This window comes from Felis catus, chromosome A1, assembly GCF_018350175.1.
Source record: "Felis catus isolate Fca126 chromosome A1, F.catus_Fca126_mat1.0, whole genome shotgun sequence".
In the NCBI taxonomy this organism is placed as follows: domain Eukaryota; kingdom Metazoa; phylum Chordata; class Mammalia; order Carnivora; family Felidae; genus Felis; species Felis catus.
The window spans coordinates 44,820,829-44,841,725 of NC_058368.1; the positions used below are offsets into that span (position 1 = coordinate 44,820,829).

At 36.0% G+C, this 20,897-nt stretch overlaps 1 protein-coding gene across 3 annotated transcripts in view; it reads right to left on the bottom strand.

The window, feature by feature from the left end:
- The window catches only part of KLHL1 (kelch like family member 1), a 355,898-nt gene that overhangs the window by 141,079 nt on the left and 193,922 nt on the right, over positions 1 to 20,897 (bottom strand). For all 3 annotated transcript variants that reach the window (XM_019827858.3, XM_011288605.4, XM_045054161.1), the window contains exon 5: positions 3,205 to 3,417. In XM_019827858.3, the coding sequence (XP_019683417.1) occupies positions 3,205 to 3,417 (213 nt within the window). The remainder of the gene's footprint in view (positions 1 to 3,204; positions 3,418 to 20,897) is intronic.

Consider the following 20,897-nt stretch of genomic DNA (forward strand, 5'->3'; position numbering starts at 1 on the left):
TCGTTCTCTCACTTACCTGAAACCTGTCATTTACATCACAGGAATTATCGTACAAATTCTTCTCTCAGGTCTCCTTAAAAAATTAGCCCATTTACTCTTTCCCTTTGAAAATAAATTCTTACCTCACTAGAAAAATGGAGATTTTCCTTCTTTTAAATATTGCTAGTACTTTAAAATATAATATTGCATTTTATATAACTATTAAAGATTAAATAAAGGTTTATGTATATAATAAGCACATATATTTAATCTTTAATAGATATGTAAATTATGTATATAATAAACATGTATATATACATATATATATATATAATAAACATATATATTGAGAGAGAGGGAGGAGGGAAGAGAGGAGAGTGTTGGTGTATAAGCAATACATAATAGGTGTAAACATACATTTAATGGCTCCAGGATCAAGAAAAAATGTTTCCTGATCATCATAATGGCTTTTCTTAAAGACCCTAAGATGCTTAGTTTCTTTGAAAGTTCATGTAAAAGGCTAGAAAATCCTAGATTTGATTAAACTCTTTTTTTTTAACCTCTGTCGGAGATTGAGTTAAATATGAAGCCAACAGAAAAATACTACACTCATTTCTCCTCAGTGGAATAATCAGATACATCCAGAGCACAATCTGACCTCTACAACTCCATAGGAAGACAGCTATCATTCCCATTCTCAGTTTCTTCATTTGTCAAATGGTAATAATAATATTTACTACATGGGATAATGAAGAAATTAAATGAGATAAAGTGTATTATTTTTGGTAACTAAAGAAAGAAATAAAAGCATGTTATTTCCTATTCCCCTGCTCTTCTTCCTTCACCAGTCTTTTTGTAGGAATATTCAAAACTGCTGTATTCAGGTGATTTTTTATGGTCTTCCATTTTTGAAAGCAAACAAAGAAGCAACGTACACTCAGTAGAACTACATCACAGCTCAGGTTTGCAAGAAGTCTGGATTTCTCACTAGCTCTATGGCCTTTGACAAGGTCACTTAACCTCTTTCAACCTGTTTTCTCTCTGTAAAATATAATTAATAACATCTACCTTGCAGTTGTGTATTGAAGGTTAGAAATATATGGAAAGTGCTTATCATGACATGTAATTCTGTTAGTTAAGAAGTGATAGCTCCTCCTATATCCAGAAACATTTTATGAAAAGAAAATGTGTTTTACTCTTTCTTCTTGCACATCTATCTTGAAATTATATATAAAGTTAGTTTGGAATGGCCCTAGTTTGAGAAATGAGGAATAGAGAATAGATATATGCTATATTTATACCTATTAGACACTGTAATAAGAGTATACTTAAAAGTCTTTTACTAGTGAGTTACATCAAAAATATATATCTTAATTTCTAATGTTAATAAATAGTTTAATTTATTAAGGTGAATCAGCTGAACCAATTAGAATTAAAACTATAATTTTAATGTGTAGCCTTAGGAACAAATAAGCTAATAGGATGTACATGTCTATTCTGATGGAATAGTATAGACAGATGTATAGGTAAAAGCATCTCCCATTTTTGATGACAGATGAGTATGATATTTTTGGCTAATAGTGATCACTGGCCATTTCTATCCTGAGAGAAGATCCCCAGGCTTCAAAGAATATCTTGTGTCAGAACCTAGGGTGGAAGATGCAGACAAATCCAGTGCTTGGCTTCACAGTTTATTCTTTGTTTAGTTACCTAAATGCATTTGTCTCCCTTTTAAAATCCTGGTATTAGGATAATCTTATATAATTTGCTTAGGCAGGATTTCCATAAATTCTTTTTCTCTCTTTTTATTACTTTATTCATTTCAGCAGCCAGATGAAAAACAATTATTACTGTATTAAGTTTGATTTGTTATCCCAATTTTGACACAGTGGTTTTTTTTTAACTTTCCAATTTTAATATACGACCATACCTCTCACTTCACGTATTAGCATGTTATATTTGGCCTGTCATTCTTTCCTAGTGCCCTAATTCCCTGTATTACATTCTTAGCAATATATGTATTAGTGAAAGTGTTGAGGGTTGTATGGATCCAAAAGAAGGATCAGGTGAATGTTACAGCCCCCCCACAGCTACCAGAAAAGAAATGTATACACAACACAATTTTATCTAACATTGCGGAGGTAAGAGCTACCTTCAAGCTTATTTTGGATAGCCTGAGAAGACAGAAACCACATGTTAACATTGCTGCACATAGATAATTTTGCAACATTACAAATTAGTTTAAAGCACAAGACTCCAAATCAGAGAAAAATACTCTTCTTCTTATGAACTGAATAAACTTGTTCTTATCAATTCACCTGTGTCTTACATAACTCATCAATCAAAGGAGGTGATTGGTTCACTTGGTGTATGGATTCTCCTTAGCTCCAATTATTAAAGATTTCACAATCCCAACTGCCAAAGGCTGTTGTTTCATAAGTATGTACCCCGTCAGTATATGTCTTATCCATCTATAGAGGTTTGATATCTCATGCATTGAGCCTTAAAATGTACTTCAAGGATGTATTTTCATCAGAAAATGATCATATTATTACACCTTAGGCTAGATAAATAAATTATATAGAATATAGGCAGATGGCTAGATTGTCAAAATAGGGAACCAGGGAATTAATTGCAAAGTTTTAAACATCTTCTAGATACTATTTATCTAATTTTATCCTCTCAAAATTTTTGTGCGATAGCACAATTTTATTCTATATATAAAGGAATTGAATATCAGAGACATTAAGTGACATTCTCATAGTTATATGAACATGAGTAAATATGTGGCAGAGATGGAATTCAGACCTATCATCATCATTTTCCATCACCAAATTTTCCTGAAAAGAGTATTTGATTAAAAATAAAAACAAAATTGTGAGGAATAATAATGAACGGGGTGTGATGCTCCTTTTTCTTTAATAATTGAACAGTTGTAAGAAAATGGTAATGGAGGGGCATAAAACTTAGTTTGGGAAATGGTTGGACTTTCTGCCTTCAAGTGTGTGTGTGTGTGTGTGTGTGTGTGCGCGCGCGCGCGTGTGCACGCGCGTGCACGCATTTGCTATATACATATTAATTGAACATGACTATGTTACCAAATGCTTTATGGGTATTATTTCCTATTTTAAGTTGTTATTATCCTTTTATTTATATTTTGATGTTACTTTCAACGTAGGATTTTTCAACACATAGTAGCCATTAATCAGCATCACATGCAATTACCTGTGGCGGAAGCAGTGGCAGTCTTATAAAGGCAAGAAGCATACTCAAATCATTGCATCTCCTCTGCATGTCATACTTGACCCACATCATTAATGCATGGAAGATGGTTTCTTCATCAGGGACATTTACATCATCGCTGGCCAGGAGTTTATGGAGCTCCTCAGCTGGAAGCAGTAAAAACTCTTGATTTCTCATAACTTCCATTATGTTTTCCTGCAGGGAGAAAACATCTTGGCATAAATTTGGCTTCACTTTGATTTAGCTAGCAAAGCATCTCAGAAAGAAATGAGAAAAGTCGTCAATAACCTTTGTTCTCATTATAACATAATCCTTGAGACTTAATCCTTCAGAAACTAGAAGCTGTTAAAATGAAAGCATTGTAATTGTAATTGAAGTGTAAATGTATCAGAGACAGCATAGATCTTGTAATAACTGGAGGATTATAATGTTGAGCTTTGTTATGCAGGCAGAATGTACTAAGTGATTAAATGTTCAAGTTTCAAGTGGACCTGCTATGTAAGATTTGGTGAATACGAAGAGAATAGCATTTCAGATTTTTTAAAGCTTGACTACCTATTCATGAATCAGAAAGTGAGAAGGAAACTACATAGAGAGTAAATGACACTATAAGATGCATCATTGTTTATTTAGAAGCAAAAAAACCCCAAAACATACAAAAAACTCCCAAAAAACAAAAAAAACAAATATAGCACAAATAGGCCAGAGAAGTCACAAAAGCACGTATGTTCCACCCTTTTATTATCTCTCATGCCTCCCTCCTCTCATCACAATTTCTCTGGCTTAATTTAGATCCCCATTTATTTTCTTCCAGATTGCTGCCATAACCTTCTAATTACTCTGCCTGACTCTATTCTTAGCTTCTTTACTGCAGCCCCTATAATAATGATAGAATCTGTCTAAAACATAAAATGTATGCCATTACTCTGAAGTTTTGCTTGGTTTGCTTCGGTCTACTTTTGTTTTTTGGTTCAAATCTCTTGGCTAACCACACCAGTTTTTTCTGGTCTGACCTCCTTCTGTTCTAAGCCTACACAGCTTCACCTTATTTGTGTTCCAGTCACAAAAATTACTTACTCTTCTTTCAATTTCCATCCTGATTGACATGTCCTCCCTCTCTCCCTCTATCACTTTAAATGACTTTCATCCATGTTGTTTTCCTAATTTCTGTCATTTTCAAGACTCAATTCCAAATCTACTTGCTATATATGGGCTTCTCGAGCCCTCTGTCTGCTTGCATTTGATCTGGCTGCCCATCCATCATGCCTCTGCAGTGCGTGGTATTTATATCTGAGACAGCAGTTACCAAACTGTGGCCTAATTTTCAGTGTACTTAGGGGGTCTTATCACAAACTGGAAGCTCCTTGAGACAAACACCTTGACAATTAACCTTGTATATCTAGATCCTGGAACATAGCAGGTGAATAGTATATATTTATTGAATTGCTGTGTTGATGATCTTTGTAGAGAAGAATAAAATCTTGGAATGAGTACAGAACAGTGCAGTTTTTTCAAACACATTTTTAAAACGACTTGTCAAAAACTTTGTATTTTAGCAGACAGGCTTCAGGGGCTGATGTATGGTTAGGGAAGACATATCTGACTGGTTGCCTCTTCTGTTCCACCTTCCTCCGTGTCTCAACTCCAACAAAGATATAAGTAAGGATTCTCAAATCACAGTTTTGGTAGAAATCTCAATACATGCCTATTATAGAAAAAATATATAAAAGAGATGGGACTAGATCTCTTCCCCAAAAGGCATTATGATTATCCTAAAGCTGAGTAGGAGATTCAGCAAGTGCCCATTACCATGTATGTCAGAGCAAATCCAAACACATTTTCTAAGTCAGACCTAACCTATATTAAGAGTATATCCTTGGAACTGAATCCAAGGCTTGAAATGCCTTCAGCTGTCACAAAAGCATGTCAACTTTTACTTTCATTCAGGTCATTTTTCATATTTATATACATTTAATTGACATCACAGAATAGCTGATTTCCTGCAAATTTTTGTCCCCGGTGTTTCCTCTGTGCCTAATGTAGTACTATGTAAATTATTGATGTCCAATAACTATTTACCGAAGTAACCAATAGAGTGTTCTGAGAAATACTGCCACCAAATTTCTCTAAAGAACTTGATAAAAAATGAGATCAAGATGTCTTTGAAATCTTTGAAAGATGTTTTTGTCCATCTATTTTTCGAGTTACTGAAAAATCTATGCCTCTATTAAACTACACACAGAATTGTATAGCTAAACCAGCAGTATACAGTAAAGGGTGCCATAAAAAAGCAGTTCTATGAAACTCTTAGTGGTGTCTATCAAAGACATTGTTTAAGGCATATTTTGTTATATTTTACAGTGTCTCTTTATGATGACCCTTGGGAGAAATTTCCTACAGGTTTTAGTAGCAGGAATAATTGCACTTCTCCTGAGTAAATTGGTTTGCTTTTACTATGGATGTTGTAAATTATGAAATTGATCAGATTTCTCTTTTTATTTCGCCTTTAGAAAACTTAGAGTTAAATTGAAATCTATCTCATAGGAAGGCTATAGCCTTTTATAGTTTGATTTCTTTTTCAGATGCTCCAATAGGTGTCATTTAACATCACTACAGCAGAATTTTTTTCTTTTATTCCTGAATCTGATTTAGAATATATTTTTATAATTTTATGTCTTTGCAAGGCATACTACATTTTTGAGAACAAGCCAGGTTTGAAAAAACTGCAATAAATAAACTGGACATTAAGAGCTAGTAGCAGATATTATTGGATCTGTCACACTGTGTAGTATGTTGTTTATTATTTTTCCTTTACATATTTTAGAGTTCTGAAGTTCTCTTTGCTCTTTTTTTGTTTTCTCCATCAAGTCCCCTTTTCATGATACACTGCCTAATAGTTTCCTGGTATTTTGTTTTTTGTTTTTTTTGTTTTTGTTTTTGTTTTTGCTTATTCTAGCTTCTGGTAATTGTTTTGATTTCATTGTGTTCTATTCACTGAAGAAGAAAAGAATACAAATTCACACTAGTTTCCATACATTGCTTGTGCACCTTAGCTAACTCCTTGTCAGAGAAGATCAAGTAATGAAAGGCATCAAAATTCTTTGGCCTATTTACCTTTTGTGCAATAACTTTACTTTAAACTTATTCAATAATTCATTCTATATGGATTTACTGAACACATAATATATGGTCCCGGATAACTGTAGTAAGGAGAACAAAATGGATGTGCATCAAAAAGCATACCACACATGAGACACCTATAAAACATGCAGTGCTTAGAAAATGACCTGTCAAGCAGGTTTCTCAAATGGGCCTAGAATATAGCTAGGAATGTAAACTAGAAAATGGGAAATGGAAAGATATAGTATTACAACTAGAGGAAAGCATATAAACAAAGACATAATAGAAGGTAATATGGTATAAATTGCCATATTTGGAATGTCAATTTCATTGAGAATGAGAAAGAAATAATATTGAAAGTTTACTTTAGACCATATAATGGAATACACTTAAAGATTTGACAGTCTCTCCATTAAATAGTAATATATACACACAACTTTTACACATAGATTGAAATATTTATTATAAAGAAGATTTTAGCACCAAACTTAAGTTGCCACTACATAAGACACGAATAATCTTAATTAATTAGAGCAAGACTTAATTTTAGTATCTACTTTTTCTACTTCATAATATTTAAATAATTTGGCTAACTATAAAAATTATAATTTTTTTATTTTGAACAGAATTTCCTCACCATTTTTATTTAATTATTTCATGAATGTGATACAAATATTTTCTAATATTAATTTTCTTCTCTCCCTTAATTATATTATTGTCTTCCCTTAGCTCATTATTGGTTATATATCAATAATTAGTAATTGATTTGAAGTTCCAGTAGAAATTAATTTTTTGACGTAATTCTGAAAGTCAGTTAACAATTAATGGTAATATTAGGTCAAAATAATATAAGTAAATCTATTCAATTATCATATGCTAGTTATTGATGTAGTTAAAATTATGAGTATTTAATTGTAGTAAAATATTTTATTAATGTTCAAATAACTTTAACATAAACTTTAACATTGTTTACTTCATCAGCAGCTACTCCCAATGTAGTAGTACACTATATACATGGTACACTATTATGGTTAACTCATAGAAACCACTGTTATGCATGTCTACTGAGTTAAAACTTATGTTTTACCATCTTGCACTTTGTGATCAGAGGTCAGTTAGAATAACTTTCTTTTCTTTTATGAGTATTATTTGTTTTCATTTTTAAAAATTTTTAGAAAGAGAGAGAGCGTGCGCACTAGCCAGAGAGAGGGGCAGAAGGAGAGAGAGAATCTCAAGTAGGCTCCAAGCCCAGTGTTCAGCGGGCTGACGGGGGCTAGATCACACAACCCTGGGATCATGACCTGAGCCAAAATCAAGAGTTGGATGCTAAACTGACTGAGCCACCCAGGCACCCCACTTAGAAGAACCTCCTAATTGCTTTTTTAAGCATTATATTGGAAAGGTTAATCCTTTGCCAGACCACCACAGAATCTCTGGCTTGGTTCCAAATCACCAGAGGCTATAGAATTCATTGTCCATCTAAAATGTTACTGCTTAAAAAGATGAATTATTAGGAGACTCAAACTATCAAATAAATGAAAAACTGAAAGGTGAGCCTGAGAATTGGCTACATCCTCTGGCTGAGGCTTATTACATAGATATGAAATTGCAAATGTTTGGTCTAAATTCTGAATTGAAGCAGAAGTTACATGATGCACCACCAGATTGAGTAGGGTCTCCTCAAACTTCATATCCACTTGAAAGCTCATGTGAGGTTTGGAAATAGGGTCATTGCAGATGTAAGTAGCTAAAGTTAAAATAAAGCCATACTGGATTAGAGTGGTCCCTAAACCAATTACTGGTATCCTAAAAGACAGAAACAGACATACAGTGAGAACACCACGTAAAGACAGAGGTGATCCAGAGGGAAGAAGGCCATGTGAGGGTGGAGATAAAAGTCATGCTGTCACTAGCCAAGGAATCCCAAGGATTGCTAGGAACCACCAGAATTTGGAAAAGTCAAGGGTGAATTCTCCTCTTGAACTTTCAAGGAGAGTATGGATCTGCTGACATCTTTATTTCAGACTTTTAGCCTCGAGAGCTATAAGAGAATAAATTTCTGTTTTTTTTTTTCAACGTTTATTTATTTTTGGGACAGAGAGAGACCCAGCATGAATGGGGGAGGGGCAGAGAGAGAGGGAGACACAGAATCGGAAACAGGCTCCAGGCTCCGAGCCATCAGCCCAGAGCCTGACGCGGGGCTCAAACTCACAGACCACGAGATCGTGACCTGGCTGAAGTCGGACGCTTAACCGACTGCGCCACCCAGGCACCCCTAAATTTCTGTTGTTTTAAGCTACTCAGCTTTCAATACTTTGTTAAGGCAGCCGCAGGAAAATAATAAATAAGAGAAAGTAAAAAAAAAATAGTTACATTAAAAACCCTTACATAAACCTAAGAAACTATTCTCAATCTTTTAAATTATAATTTCTAGGCTCTTTATTTTATAGATTGATGCCTTTAAGAAATATCAGGTTTCCAATTACCTAAAAGATTGTCAGGGTCAGGAAAAAGTGTTCTACTATTAGGATCCAGATCTCTCTCTCTTGTTCTCTCTCCCTCTCCCTCTCCCTCTCCCTCTCCCTCTCCCTCTTTCCCTTTCTACTGCCTCTAGAATTTAAACCTTCTAGAAGTGCAGGGCGGGGAGACATATCTCTTCCAATTATCAAGGGCTTCTTACATCAGCTACCTTGAAGTTACTACACTGATATACTGGTGTCAAGACTAACCCTTTCAAGTTAAAACCTTGGCTTTTGATTACATTCCTTGCCTGAATTTTTAATTTTTAATCCCAGTGTCAAAGTTGCTCTCTGAACTCTTTGAATACTACGTTAGAGTTCAAAGGGAATAGAGACTCATTAAGAGATAAATAACACCTTGTTATTTTACAGGTGAGAATGTTGAGGCTGGAGGGGCTCATACACAGTCATTTCGTTAGTCACAATAGGTCTGGGATTAGGTACTCAGTCTCTTGTCCTATTATATTATCTGGCTATCTATCCTTTGACTAAGTTCTCCTTCTGCTTCTTCTTTGTTCATCTAGTTTAGATTTCCTGTCTTACTTTGAACTATGCAACACATGTGCACCTTGATTCTTAAATGCTCACCTGAACTTTGTTTCCACCTCTTTTTGATATAACTGAGTTCCATGATGTGGCATGGTGATTATGGAGAGTCACATATTACTACTGACTTGGAGAGATGGTCAGGATTTAGATCCCAACCCTTGCTATCCACTGGTTGTGTGATTAAAAAGTTGGATTCATTGTGCGTAAATGGGATAAAAATGGTATCCACTGTATAGCATTGTTGTGAGAATTAAGAGTCAGGATTAAATTATGTTTACTTCTCTTAGAGAAGTAGCTCATACTTAGTAAGTGTTATATATGCATCAGCCATTACCATTCCATATCTGTGCCTACCCTTCACTTTAGCCTCCTATTGTTAGCTGTATTGTCTACATTCACATTTCTGTATCTTCCCTATTTTCTTTACTGATTATGTAGTCAACAAAATTTTATCGAGTGTTTTTTTTTTTTCTCTGCCTAGTATATTCGCAATGCTAAAGAATACTAAGACTAAAAAATAAAAGTTCTGGCTCCTAAAGAACGTACTTTTTAATGAGAAGGAAAATATGATATTATAAGATACTTTATGACGAGAGAGAAAAAATGGAGAATTTAATGGAGTCAAAATTATAAGAATACAAGCGAAGTAAATGAGGTCAAGGAGGAGTGTGAGTTAGGAAATATACACACCTTTCCTCTCTGGAATAGCAATTCCCAAGACAAGGAAATATTTCTCATGGAATCACAGATTCACAGAGCACCAAAGACATGTTGCTGTCATGTGATCTAATTCTCATATCATTATCGAGCATGGAGAATTATATTTTAAAAAAATAATGCTTATTTTTGAGAAAGACAGAATATAAGCAGAAGAGGGGCAGAGAGAGAGGGAGACACAGAATCTGAAGTAGGCTCTAGGCTCCAAGCTGTCAGCACAAAGCCTGACATAGGGCTCAACACCATGAGTGAGATCATGACCTGAGCTGAAGTTGGACACTTAACCCATTGAGCCACCCAGGTGCCCCCAGCATCAGGAATTCCTATGACCTCAGATAATCTCAAATTGGAAACAACCTTTGAAGCTACTTAGTTTAATGTATAGTCTATGTACTTTTCTGTGCACTGTCCACCGAGTGAGGATTTTCAATGATTGGAAACACATTACCCTATAAGAAAGCCCATATCATTGCTGAATAGCTCTGGCAGAAAATTGCCCTCATTTAAACATTTTTTTTTTTGTTAATGTTAATTTGTTTTTGAGAGACAGAGAGAGAGAGAGAAGGAGAGAGGGAAAGAGAGCATAAGTTGGGGAGGGGAAGAGAGAGAGGAAGACACAGAATCCAAGGCAGGCTCCAGGCTCTGAGCAGTCAGCACAGACCCCTACATGGGGCTCAAACCCATGAACCACGAGATCATGACCTAAGCTGAAGTTGGATGCTTAACCAACTGAGTCACCCAGGCGCCCCGGAAAATTGCCCTCGTTTTGAAGTAAAAACTGCCTTCTTTTTTTTTTTTTTTCAACGTTTATTTATTTTTGGGACAGAGAGAGACAGAGCATGAACGGGGGAGGGTCAGAGAGAGAGGGAGACACAGAATTGGAAACAGGCTCCAGGCTCTGAGCCATCAGCCCAGAGCCCGATGCGGGGCTCGAACTCACAGACCGCGAGATCGTGACCTGGCTGAAGTCGGGCGCTTACCGACTGCGCCACCCAGGCGCCCCAAAAACTGCCTTCTTATAATATTCTTACATTAATTCCAAGGCAAATCTATTTTTTAGTCTATTGATCAGCATTTCAAATAGTGAGGATTATATTTTTCTCTCTTATGACTTTTAAAGGCTACAGAACTATCATTGTTTAATCTTTCTAAGGGATCCTAATCTTCAAAACCAAGAAGCTATGCTAGAGCAGAAGATACCATCTTTGCTGAATTTACTTTGAAATACCTGCATTCTTTTCTTTATTCCTTCAGAAATGAGAACAAATAAAACAAATAAAACGAAAATAAAAAATATTCTTACAGGGGGTGCCTGGGTGGCTCAGTTGGTTGAGCGTCTGACTTTGGTTCAGGTCATGATCTCATGACTCGTGGGTTCGGACCCTGCATCTGGCTCTGTGCTGAGCCTGGAGCCTGCTTTGGATTCTGTGTCTCCCTTTCTCTCTGCTCCTCCCCCACTCACACTCTGTCTCTCTCTCAAAATAAATAAACATTAAAAAATTTAAAAATATATTCTTACAGACTCTGTGTTGTTCATTTACATATAACTTTTTAAACTTTCCCAAAGACATTTTCCAAATAAAGGCAACATAAATATTAAACAATCATTGCATAAAATCTAATTTCAATCATATATATGTATATGTATAGGTAGATATATAATTTTTGTTATTCAAATAAAACAAGGAAAAGAAATATTCAAAGAGTTGTCAATGTATATAATCGACAGTGTTTTTCTTACCAATTTTGTCAGTGCTTTGGAAATGACTGTGGGTGATGGGCATTGAGGAAGACATTTGTTGGGATGAGCACTGGGTGTTGTATGGAAACCAATTTGACAATAAATTCTATTCAAAAAATTATATATCAAACCCTTCCTTAATAATAGCATTACGCATTAATGTCCACACCTGTATATGGATCCTCTTCTGAGTTTTCTTTAGCTACAGATAAACTATCAAGATCCAAATCTGCAAAACTACAGGGAATGGTTGCATTTTCATTATTAATTATTTTCCCTTTATTAAGTGTGGTTACTTAACTGGTTGTAACTCCCCCCCCCCAAATATTAGAATATCAATGTTAAATAGAAGCCTTTTATAATAATTCTAAAATTGCATCCATTATCAGAAATGATTTCTGATGGTCATCTTTCAAGATTATTGTATCAGACAAAAGATAGTTTCATTATTTTAAATTCCTTAAAAAATATATGAGTCTATGACTGGAAGTCTTTTCTGAAAAAATATTGCTAAAGAGTTAAGATAACTTGGAAATTATAGTGGAAAAAGCGATAATTATTCAACAGGAAGGATTGGAGAACATGCTTTTCTAATACTCTCTAGTCAAGATTTCTCAGGAAAAGTCACTTAATTATTCTAAGATACCATCTTCTCACCTAGAAAATGGGCTCTGTAAAAACACCTAGCCTATAAACCTTTTCTAATTTGCTTTCTAGCACATTGATCTTAGAAGGAAATAATTCCTAAACTTTACAATGTTATACAAATGAAATGCAAGTATCTTCATGGGATTCTTCAACCCTTGTAATAATTTGGTTTGCTTTTGATACTGGAGATAATTATTCAAACTTAAATATGTGATATATTATCTACTAATATGTAGGAAAAGGGAGAAGGGAGCATATACAAATCACTTATAAACATCACTACCAGGAATAGCCCAGGCAGCTAAACAGTTCTACTTCCTTTTTTTTTTTTTTTTTTTGGTTTAATGGAAAAGTAATTGTTCCAAAACATATTAATTACTTTGCAAATTGTGAAACACTGTAATTATGTGTGTATAAATTATTAGAGTAGTAGTATTGATTTTTGTAACTTAATATTAGGTACATATACTCCTTGGTAGAGCCCAAACCTATCTTTCCCCCCTCCCTTCGTAAATTGCTTTCCATTAGTATTTGCCAAGTTTCTTTTGGGTGTCTTATAGAAATCACTGAGAAAGGTAGCAGATGAAAAAAAAAGAGGAACATGAAAATCTCTGCACAATCTTTATAAGAGGCACATATTTGTGCCAGCCCACGGGAGAAATGGTAATATTGCCAATTAAATCTGGTGGTAACAGCATACCTATGAATTCAAAGCTGTTTCTTTTCACTGTAGCAAAATGCCCAGAACACCTGATCACATAAACTTTTTCTTAAAGGAGTTACAATGCCTCATAAAAACATTAAAATAATGATCCTCTACAACTTTTCTAGAAAAACAGAATTTTAACATAAGATAGTATTTCTGTCTTCCTTGCAAGGACATCTTGCAGAAAATTGGCTGTACGAATCTACTTTGGTGCATAAAAATGTGTATTTTATCAGGTAGTGCTCATTCTGTGCTTACAGAAAATTGAAAGAAAGTTTATCCCTTATCTTAACAGAAAACAATTTTTTTCAGGACCGAAAAAGGATTGTTTTGTCAACCTGTATTTATATAGTCTTTTGTTCTTATGCGTGTAAACATAAATGATGCATCAGGAAAGACTGTTATATGCATAATCTAAAATAGCCTGACAGTTGGGGTAAAAAGTATGTTTAGAACAAAACGGAAGAGTGAGTATGGAAGTTGCTTACATAACCACATTGATTAGTTTGCAGTTAAGAACAGCATTAACATTCTGGAACAAAGAATACATTACAATTTTGCAATCTTAAGGTTTAAATGGTCTCTACAGAAGCATGTAAAATTTTAATTATAATTGTGCATGCATTTATTGCTTAATAAAAGTATTTAGACTATTTCCCTTCTGGGGTGGACTAATTTACTAGCTGCTTTAAACCAATGTTAAAAATTACAGAACAGTATATTATCTTATATTTAACATCTATAAAAAAATTTTAAACAACAGACATAATCGTAATCATTGTCAAAAAATCAAGTAAAAATCAAAAGCAAGCTATAAAAATTCTTCCCAAGAAAACTGTAAAATGGAAATTAACGAAAGAGAATACTTTATGTAAAACAATTGGAAGAAAGAAGATAATCCCTTTAGTAGTTATGTAAATGTATAATAAATTTTCCTCCAGTTTGCCAAATAATAATTTAGTGCATGCCATTAATTTATCTCTCAGCAAATAAAATAGCCATTAGCTACATTACAACATATATGTTTACATACAATGCATTACATATGAAAGTTGGTGCCAAACTAAGTCCATGGAATATTATTATATTTTATAAATAAAATGTAGTAAAAAGAGACAAGTATTTTACTCTGAAAAGTTAGATGTTCATACTTCTCATAGGCTATATACATTGGCATCCCAAAGTTTCTATATGAAGTAACTATTCATTATTTCTAAAACAAAAGCTAAATATACATTTTTACATTTGATAAAGCTATTAAATAATCTTTTTTCTGTCTATTTAAAGTAAAAAGAATGATAAACTTGTATATTTGTTTACTCTTGCTCCTGTAACAAATAACCACAAATGTTGCGGCTTAAAGAAACACCCATTTATGACTTTATGATCTCACAATTCTGTAGTCCAGGCAAGGTGTGGCTCTGTTGGTGTGCTATTTCAGATTTCACAAAGCCAAAATTAAAATGTTGGCAAGGCTCCTTCACTTTCGGTCTTTGAGAGTGAATCTGTTTGAAGCGCATTCATAGAATTCAGTTCTATGTGGTTGTGGGACAGAGATCCCCATTGCCTTCTTGGCTGTTGCCTGAAGGTCATTCTCAGCTTCCTGCATTACTGAGCATGTCCCTTCCTCCATCTTTAAATACAGCAAAAGCAGGCTGAATCCCTACATTTCAAATCTCTCCTGCCTCTCCTTCTGCCTCATGTCTCTTCTTCCTTATTCTGCCACATCTCTGTGACTGACTCTTCTGGCTTCCTCTTCTACATTTAGGCACTCATGCCATTATGCTTGAATAATCCTAGATAACCACTCTATATTGAACTCAATTAGTTACCTCAATTCCATCTGCAAAGTATCTTCACAGCAATACCTAGATTAGTATTTGATTAAGTAACCAGGGAATTTTTACAAAGAGAGGAATCCAACAAAGGGGCTCTAAAAAAGTAGGAAAGCAGCTCCTGGCTATTGCTCATGGTCCTTTGGTGATGGACCCCTCACACACCGAGGTGTATCAGATGGAGCTCTAGGTTAGCCTTCAGCGAGTGCCAGGCAAAGACAGACTTCTGGAAATTCAGTGGATATTCAGGCTTATGGCTTTAGTGAAAAAGTGTGGACAGCCCTTTCAAATGGCTTCATCTAGCAGCCTCATGAAAACTTTGAGACTGAGTCTGCTGTCAAAATGAAGGAGGTAATCTTGTTAAACTTAGTGAGGCTAAGTATTCCCAGTGAGCTGTCAGAGACCAGGCCCATGCATGATCCAGGAGGTCTCTATACTTGAGTTCCCATTGGGCCAGTGGAGACAGTGGCTTCTCTGCAGCTATGCCTAAGAGGTAGGTGGGCACTCCTGAGACCAACTCATGAAGACGCAAGATTCTAGCCAGGCCAGGTGTCACCCTGCCCTGTATGTACTATTTCCACTTCACTAGAAGAGACTCATGAGCTTCCTGTATCAGACAAATTGAGTCCTCTGTTAAGATCTATGACATGATTGGGATTTCTGGTAGTAAAACTACTTCACAACTATGAGTCATTTGCTCACTATCTGCTGAGCTTCTCTGATGGCTCTTTCCAATTAAGTTCTACTGAGATGGAATGAGGTGTGGCTACCATCCAACCTAAGAGATCTGTCCCTTGAAGATTGTGAGAAAAGACCTGTGGCACAATGACCAGAGCTTCATGGGGTACAGATGGCTATCCAGGCCACCACAGCAAATGTGCCATGTTAGTTTTACTGAATCATGGGCTATGGCTAATGGTCTGGTTGTATGGTAAGGTCAGTGACAAGCCTCACACTGGCATATAAAACAGGCCTTCTCACCTCTCTGTGGGGACCAGAGATTTAGATACAATTGTATCTTTTTGTTAACCATGTAGATGCTCACAAGAAAGTTTCTCACATAGAAAAAAGAGAACATAACCAATGGGCAGGCCATATTTGTCATGTAAACATAGAGAATGAATTATTTTTTTCCCCAGAACAAACAGATGTGCTGGGATCCATGGAGGATATCGCATGGAAATTCAGACAACATCCCAAACTGAGCCTATGGACTGCCTCTTCTGTCAAAAGCTGCCAGAACAGCATGGAAAAGATGAATCACCTACCAGACTCTGGCCAAAAGTAATAATTCTACTCAGGGACAGATTCTTTGAGCCAATGGGCCAGGAAGATCTTTTCAGGAAGAATGTTGGGTCTGTCACCCCATATGGAGGAGGTTCTACTGGATCTTGAATGTAGTGTGAAACTTTCTCCAGGTTTGGTCTGGTCATTCCTGCCTATACATTCCACTGACTTAGGCCACACTATGTGGGCGCTATAAGATAATATTTATTTCTCATTTGGGTTTCCTAAATACATTGCATCTAATACCAGCCCTGAAATTTGCAGCCCAACTTATACCCCAGTAGGCCTAATCACAGGGCATATGATATACTCAAGATGCTGTGTATCATTCACAAGCCACAGGGGAGGTTAAGTGTTTTAATGGAAAATAGCAGTAAGGTATAAAGGGCTGATGGGAAGGAACAAGAAAACCCCAGCCTGGACCATGAATTTCAGGTGAGTAGTCGGGAGCAATGCAGTAACTATATAAAATAGTACTTCCCATTTGCCCTGCATGTTTGACCAGGCTGTCTGTCCCCTTATTTCAATTGTACACCCCATTTTTACAGCTATTGACACCTTGGACTTTACGGGGGACTCTGCAAAAGTCTTCCATCCTCTTTAGCGTCTTTACAAAAATTCAAATAGATGGGCAATCAGGATGGCTATTAAAATGCGAGAGATAGAGACAGTAATCTCCTTTTCCATTTTCCCTTCAGGTGTAGAGCTTAAAGTTTTACCTATAGAAACCTTGAAAAGAATGGCTATCAACTTGAGATCTCTAGTTCAAACATTGTTCCTTACAGTGGCCCTGCTACTGTGTTCTTGGTAACCCCAAGGGATGGATATCAGCATCTAAAATAGATTTGTCTTTTCTTCCTAAGAAGATCTTAGCCAGAAGACTTGGGTTGACTACCTTTAGGCTTGGATCAAATGTGGTATTCCTGATCATGGATAGGACAGAGTGTTCATTTTACTGTTGATGTGGAGGATTCCCTCCAGTTTTGAACTGATAGTATATGAGTACCTTCAGCCTGAGTGCTACATATTAGAGTGGAAGGGGGGAGGGTCTCAATTCTCTTCTCTTTCTCCTATGGGTACCCCATGTGACTTCCATTTCATTGAATTTACAGAGACACCTGTTCCAGGCAGTGGCCACTGCTCTGAATTTGAGTGGCTATTGAGTATATGATAACGTCTTGATCCTACAGATAAACATTTGATTGTTGTTTCATTACATACCACAAGTGGATATTTGTCTATGGATCTTTCTGGTATCTCAAGTGCCACAACCTTATTTATCTTGACTCAAAGCATTGCTGCAAACTGAACTCTGGCAAAGCAGTAGTGAAATGTATCTCTAAAATTCCACAAATTCCTGTGACAGGTGGGAGTAACCAGAACATCTGAAACAAAGCACACATCCACCATCAAGGCTATTTTTGTTTTGTTTTTGTTTTTTTCCCTTAACATAGCAGATTTTCCTCCCGATACTCATCCTTACCCTATTGTGTTTTTGCTAACATCTCATGTATATGGATCAATGAAACTAATAAAGTAAAAGAGTCAATTACAAAGTCCATAGGGCTTCTGGCTATCTAGAATAGATCCTAATGGATGTGGCACACCTTTTCCTTGGTAATAGTTGGGAATCATGGCTACATTCACTCTTCCAATCTTCCAATAAGGACACCTTACTGTCCTCCTTGGGGTGATTTTGATTATGCCCCTTGTTGTTTGTTATCTTAGATTAACCAGCTCTGATCACAGCCTCTCAGTTTTGGCTCATTCAAGCCCATGATGGGTAGCCCATGCTTCTTGCTCAGGCTCTCAAGGACCAAGAGATGGAATTGAGGAGTCCAGCTCCAGGAACAAATCCTATATGTGATTTTTCAGGCCCAATCATAGGCAATGGCAAGGCTTTGGCTGGCAGGACTCACAAAGGAAAGCTTCCCTTCCATACCAGACTTGTTACACAGCTAAGGCAGTACAGTTTCTGAAGAAAGTTGTAGTCAAGACTCACATCCCCAAGGCTGGCCATGCTCATACAGGTATCTGCATTCATAGCTTAGGCTCCCCCATTAAGAGGTCTCCTGATCAGGAGACTCAGCTGAGGCACTTCAATCTACCTTGACTCTGTACCTTTGCACTCCTAGCCCTTTCCCCTCACTTTCTCCTCTACTCAGTACTCCATAAATTAGCAGGAGTCTTCTGCTAGAGGCATCTTGGCAGTGGAACAGATTCTCTTGTCTGTGCCAATCCACCTGACCCTTACCCAGTGTCATGCTTTATGGAAAAAAATGTTTTTTGGGGGGAGCAAGCACAAGGTTTTACCTCTTGTTTTCACTGTCAGAGGATATGAATAAAGGCTCAACTATTCTCAGTTTGGAGTATTCTCCTAACTGAATAATTTGACATCTGGTTGCTTGATATATATAGGTTTGCCACCAATCCAATATTTTTTTAGTTAGTATTTAGTATCTTTATTGTGTTTTGATTCCCTCTAGCTTCCATGTATTAGGACACTAGCCATAAATACAACTCTTAATTCTGTGACTACTCTTATAATAGGTCTTATAATAGCATCCCAAGGCAGGGGGGAAGGGAAGTGAGGGGTAAGAGGTCTGGTAGGAGTGGGATCAGGCAAGGCATTATGGTAGTGGTAAGTTCTCCTCATATGATTCCCCATGATTCCATTTGCTGTTACTCGACAAAGACTGACTTAAAATGTCTTGTTAAAATTATATATATATATATATATATATATATATATAATATATATGCATATAATATTATATATATTATATATATATAAATAATACAATTTATATAAAAAGTTATATAGTGTTTGGGGTTCTTGGGTGGCTCAGTCAGTTAATCGTTAGATTCTTGATTTTGTCTCAGGTCATGATCTCAAGATGGTTCGTGAGTTAGAGTGCCTCTTCCGGCTCTGTGCTGACAGCACAGAGACTTCTCAGGATTCTTTATCCATCTCTCTCTCTGCTACTCCCCTGCTTGTGCACATGCTCTCTCTCTCTCTCTCTCTCTATCACTCTCTCTCAAAAATAATAAACATTACAAAAGTTATATAGTTTTCTATCAAGCATTTTTTATATCAAAGACCATATTTTATCCACTTGATATGCCCTAAAGCTGTTAATGCGCAATGGTAAATTTAAATATTTACTGTAGCTTTGCTGTTATCACAAATTTAAAAATTATTTGCAACATGACTGGTCATATTACAAGTTTGGAGCTATGTGTAATGCTTGTAGTTGAATTGCCATCTGTATGTATTACCATCGACATTCTAGTAATTTTTATGGGATTCCACTAAATTCATAATAATATCTGGATTGACTATAAAATAAAGCAAAAAAAATTATATTTAGAGAAATATTTTGATATAGATGTCTCTAACACTAGATAATGAGAGAAAGAGAAATTGTAACTTATCATAGGCTGGTAAATAAGGTATGAAACATATAGATTATAATATCTAATGTCTACATATGAAGAAATTAAAGTAATGAGGGTTAAAGTGAGGTGTGGAAGGTCCTACAGTTGTAAGTTGTAGATAGATGATAAAATCTTATTTCAAAGAAGAATGACCCATATAAGTGACAGGGAAAGAATGGGAACTTGTCAATTGAGATAAATATAGGGAGAGGCAACCCTGAAAATCCTGAACCCTAATTTTTCTGAACCCTTCCCCTCTAGATTGCACAACAGTCCCTTCTCTTTTGCTACACAAACAGAAAAAAATAATACATAAAAACCTTATCAAATATAACCAAAAAACAGTAATGCCAAAGGTGTTTGGTTGATCTCAATTCCTTTCCTCACCAACTATCATTGCCTCTAGGTTAAAAACCAGAGTCAAGTCTTGGTACCATTTGGGTAGAGAAGTAAAAACTCTGATGCAGGAAGAAGTAACATCCACAGCAACGCAGTTACAGGATCTGGTTAAGGGTATGAAGAAAGCAGGAAGGAATATGTTTTGGAATTGATCTTGGTATGAAGCCAACATGGAGGAATGTAGGAATAAAGATAAGACTATGTGGGCCACTCACTCATTATTTGGGATTCAACATACCGGCTAAGAGTTGATTTTAGTAGTGAAAATGGAAGCTACCCTGAAGTCTGTATATGATTATGCCCTACTGTAAATAAATTGGCGATGCTAGAACTGTATTAGCGTATTATTGAGGAAGAAAACAGAAATCAGAAGGAGGTGGAAATATTAAAATGGATTATGTGAAAGAACAGAAAATCCCTTCATTTTATACTCTTATGCCCTCTTGGGAGGGCCCAAAGATAATGCTGAAGAGGGAACCATAATGTTAAGAAGGCTGGGGTTAGGAGTGGGAGGCCCTATCATCTTCCTGGAGTTCAGTGCCACTGGAATTACTGATATTCCAGAATGGAAGAATCTAGATGGCAGCAGTTAATTATCAGAAGCAAGATGGATATAATAAAAATAAAGAGTAGGAAGACCTGAATGCCATAGTTTTCTTTGATCCATGAGAATCTATGGAATTGATCTTCAAGTATGTTGAGGTTAGATGGATGGC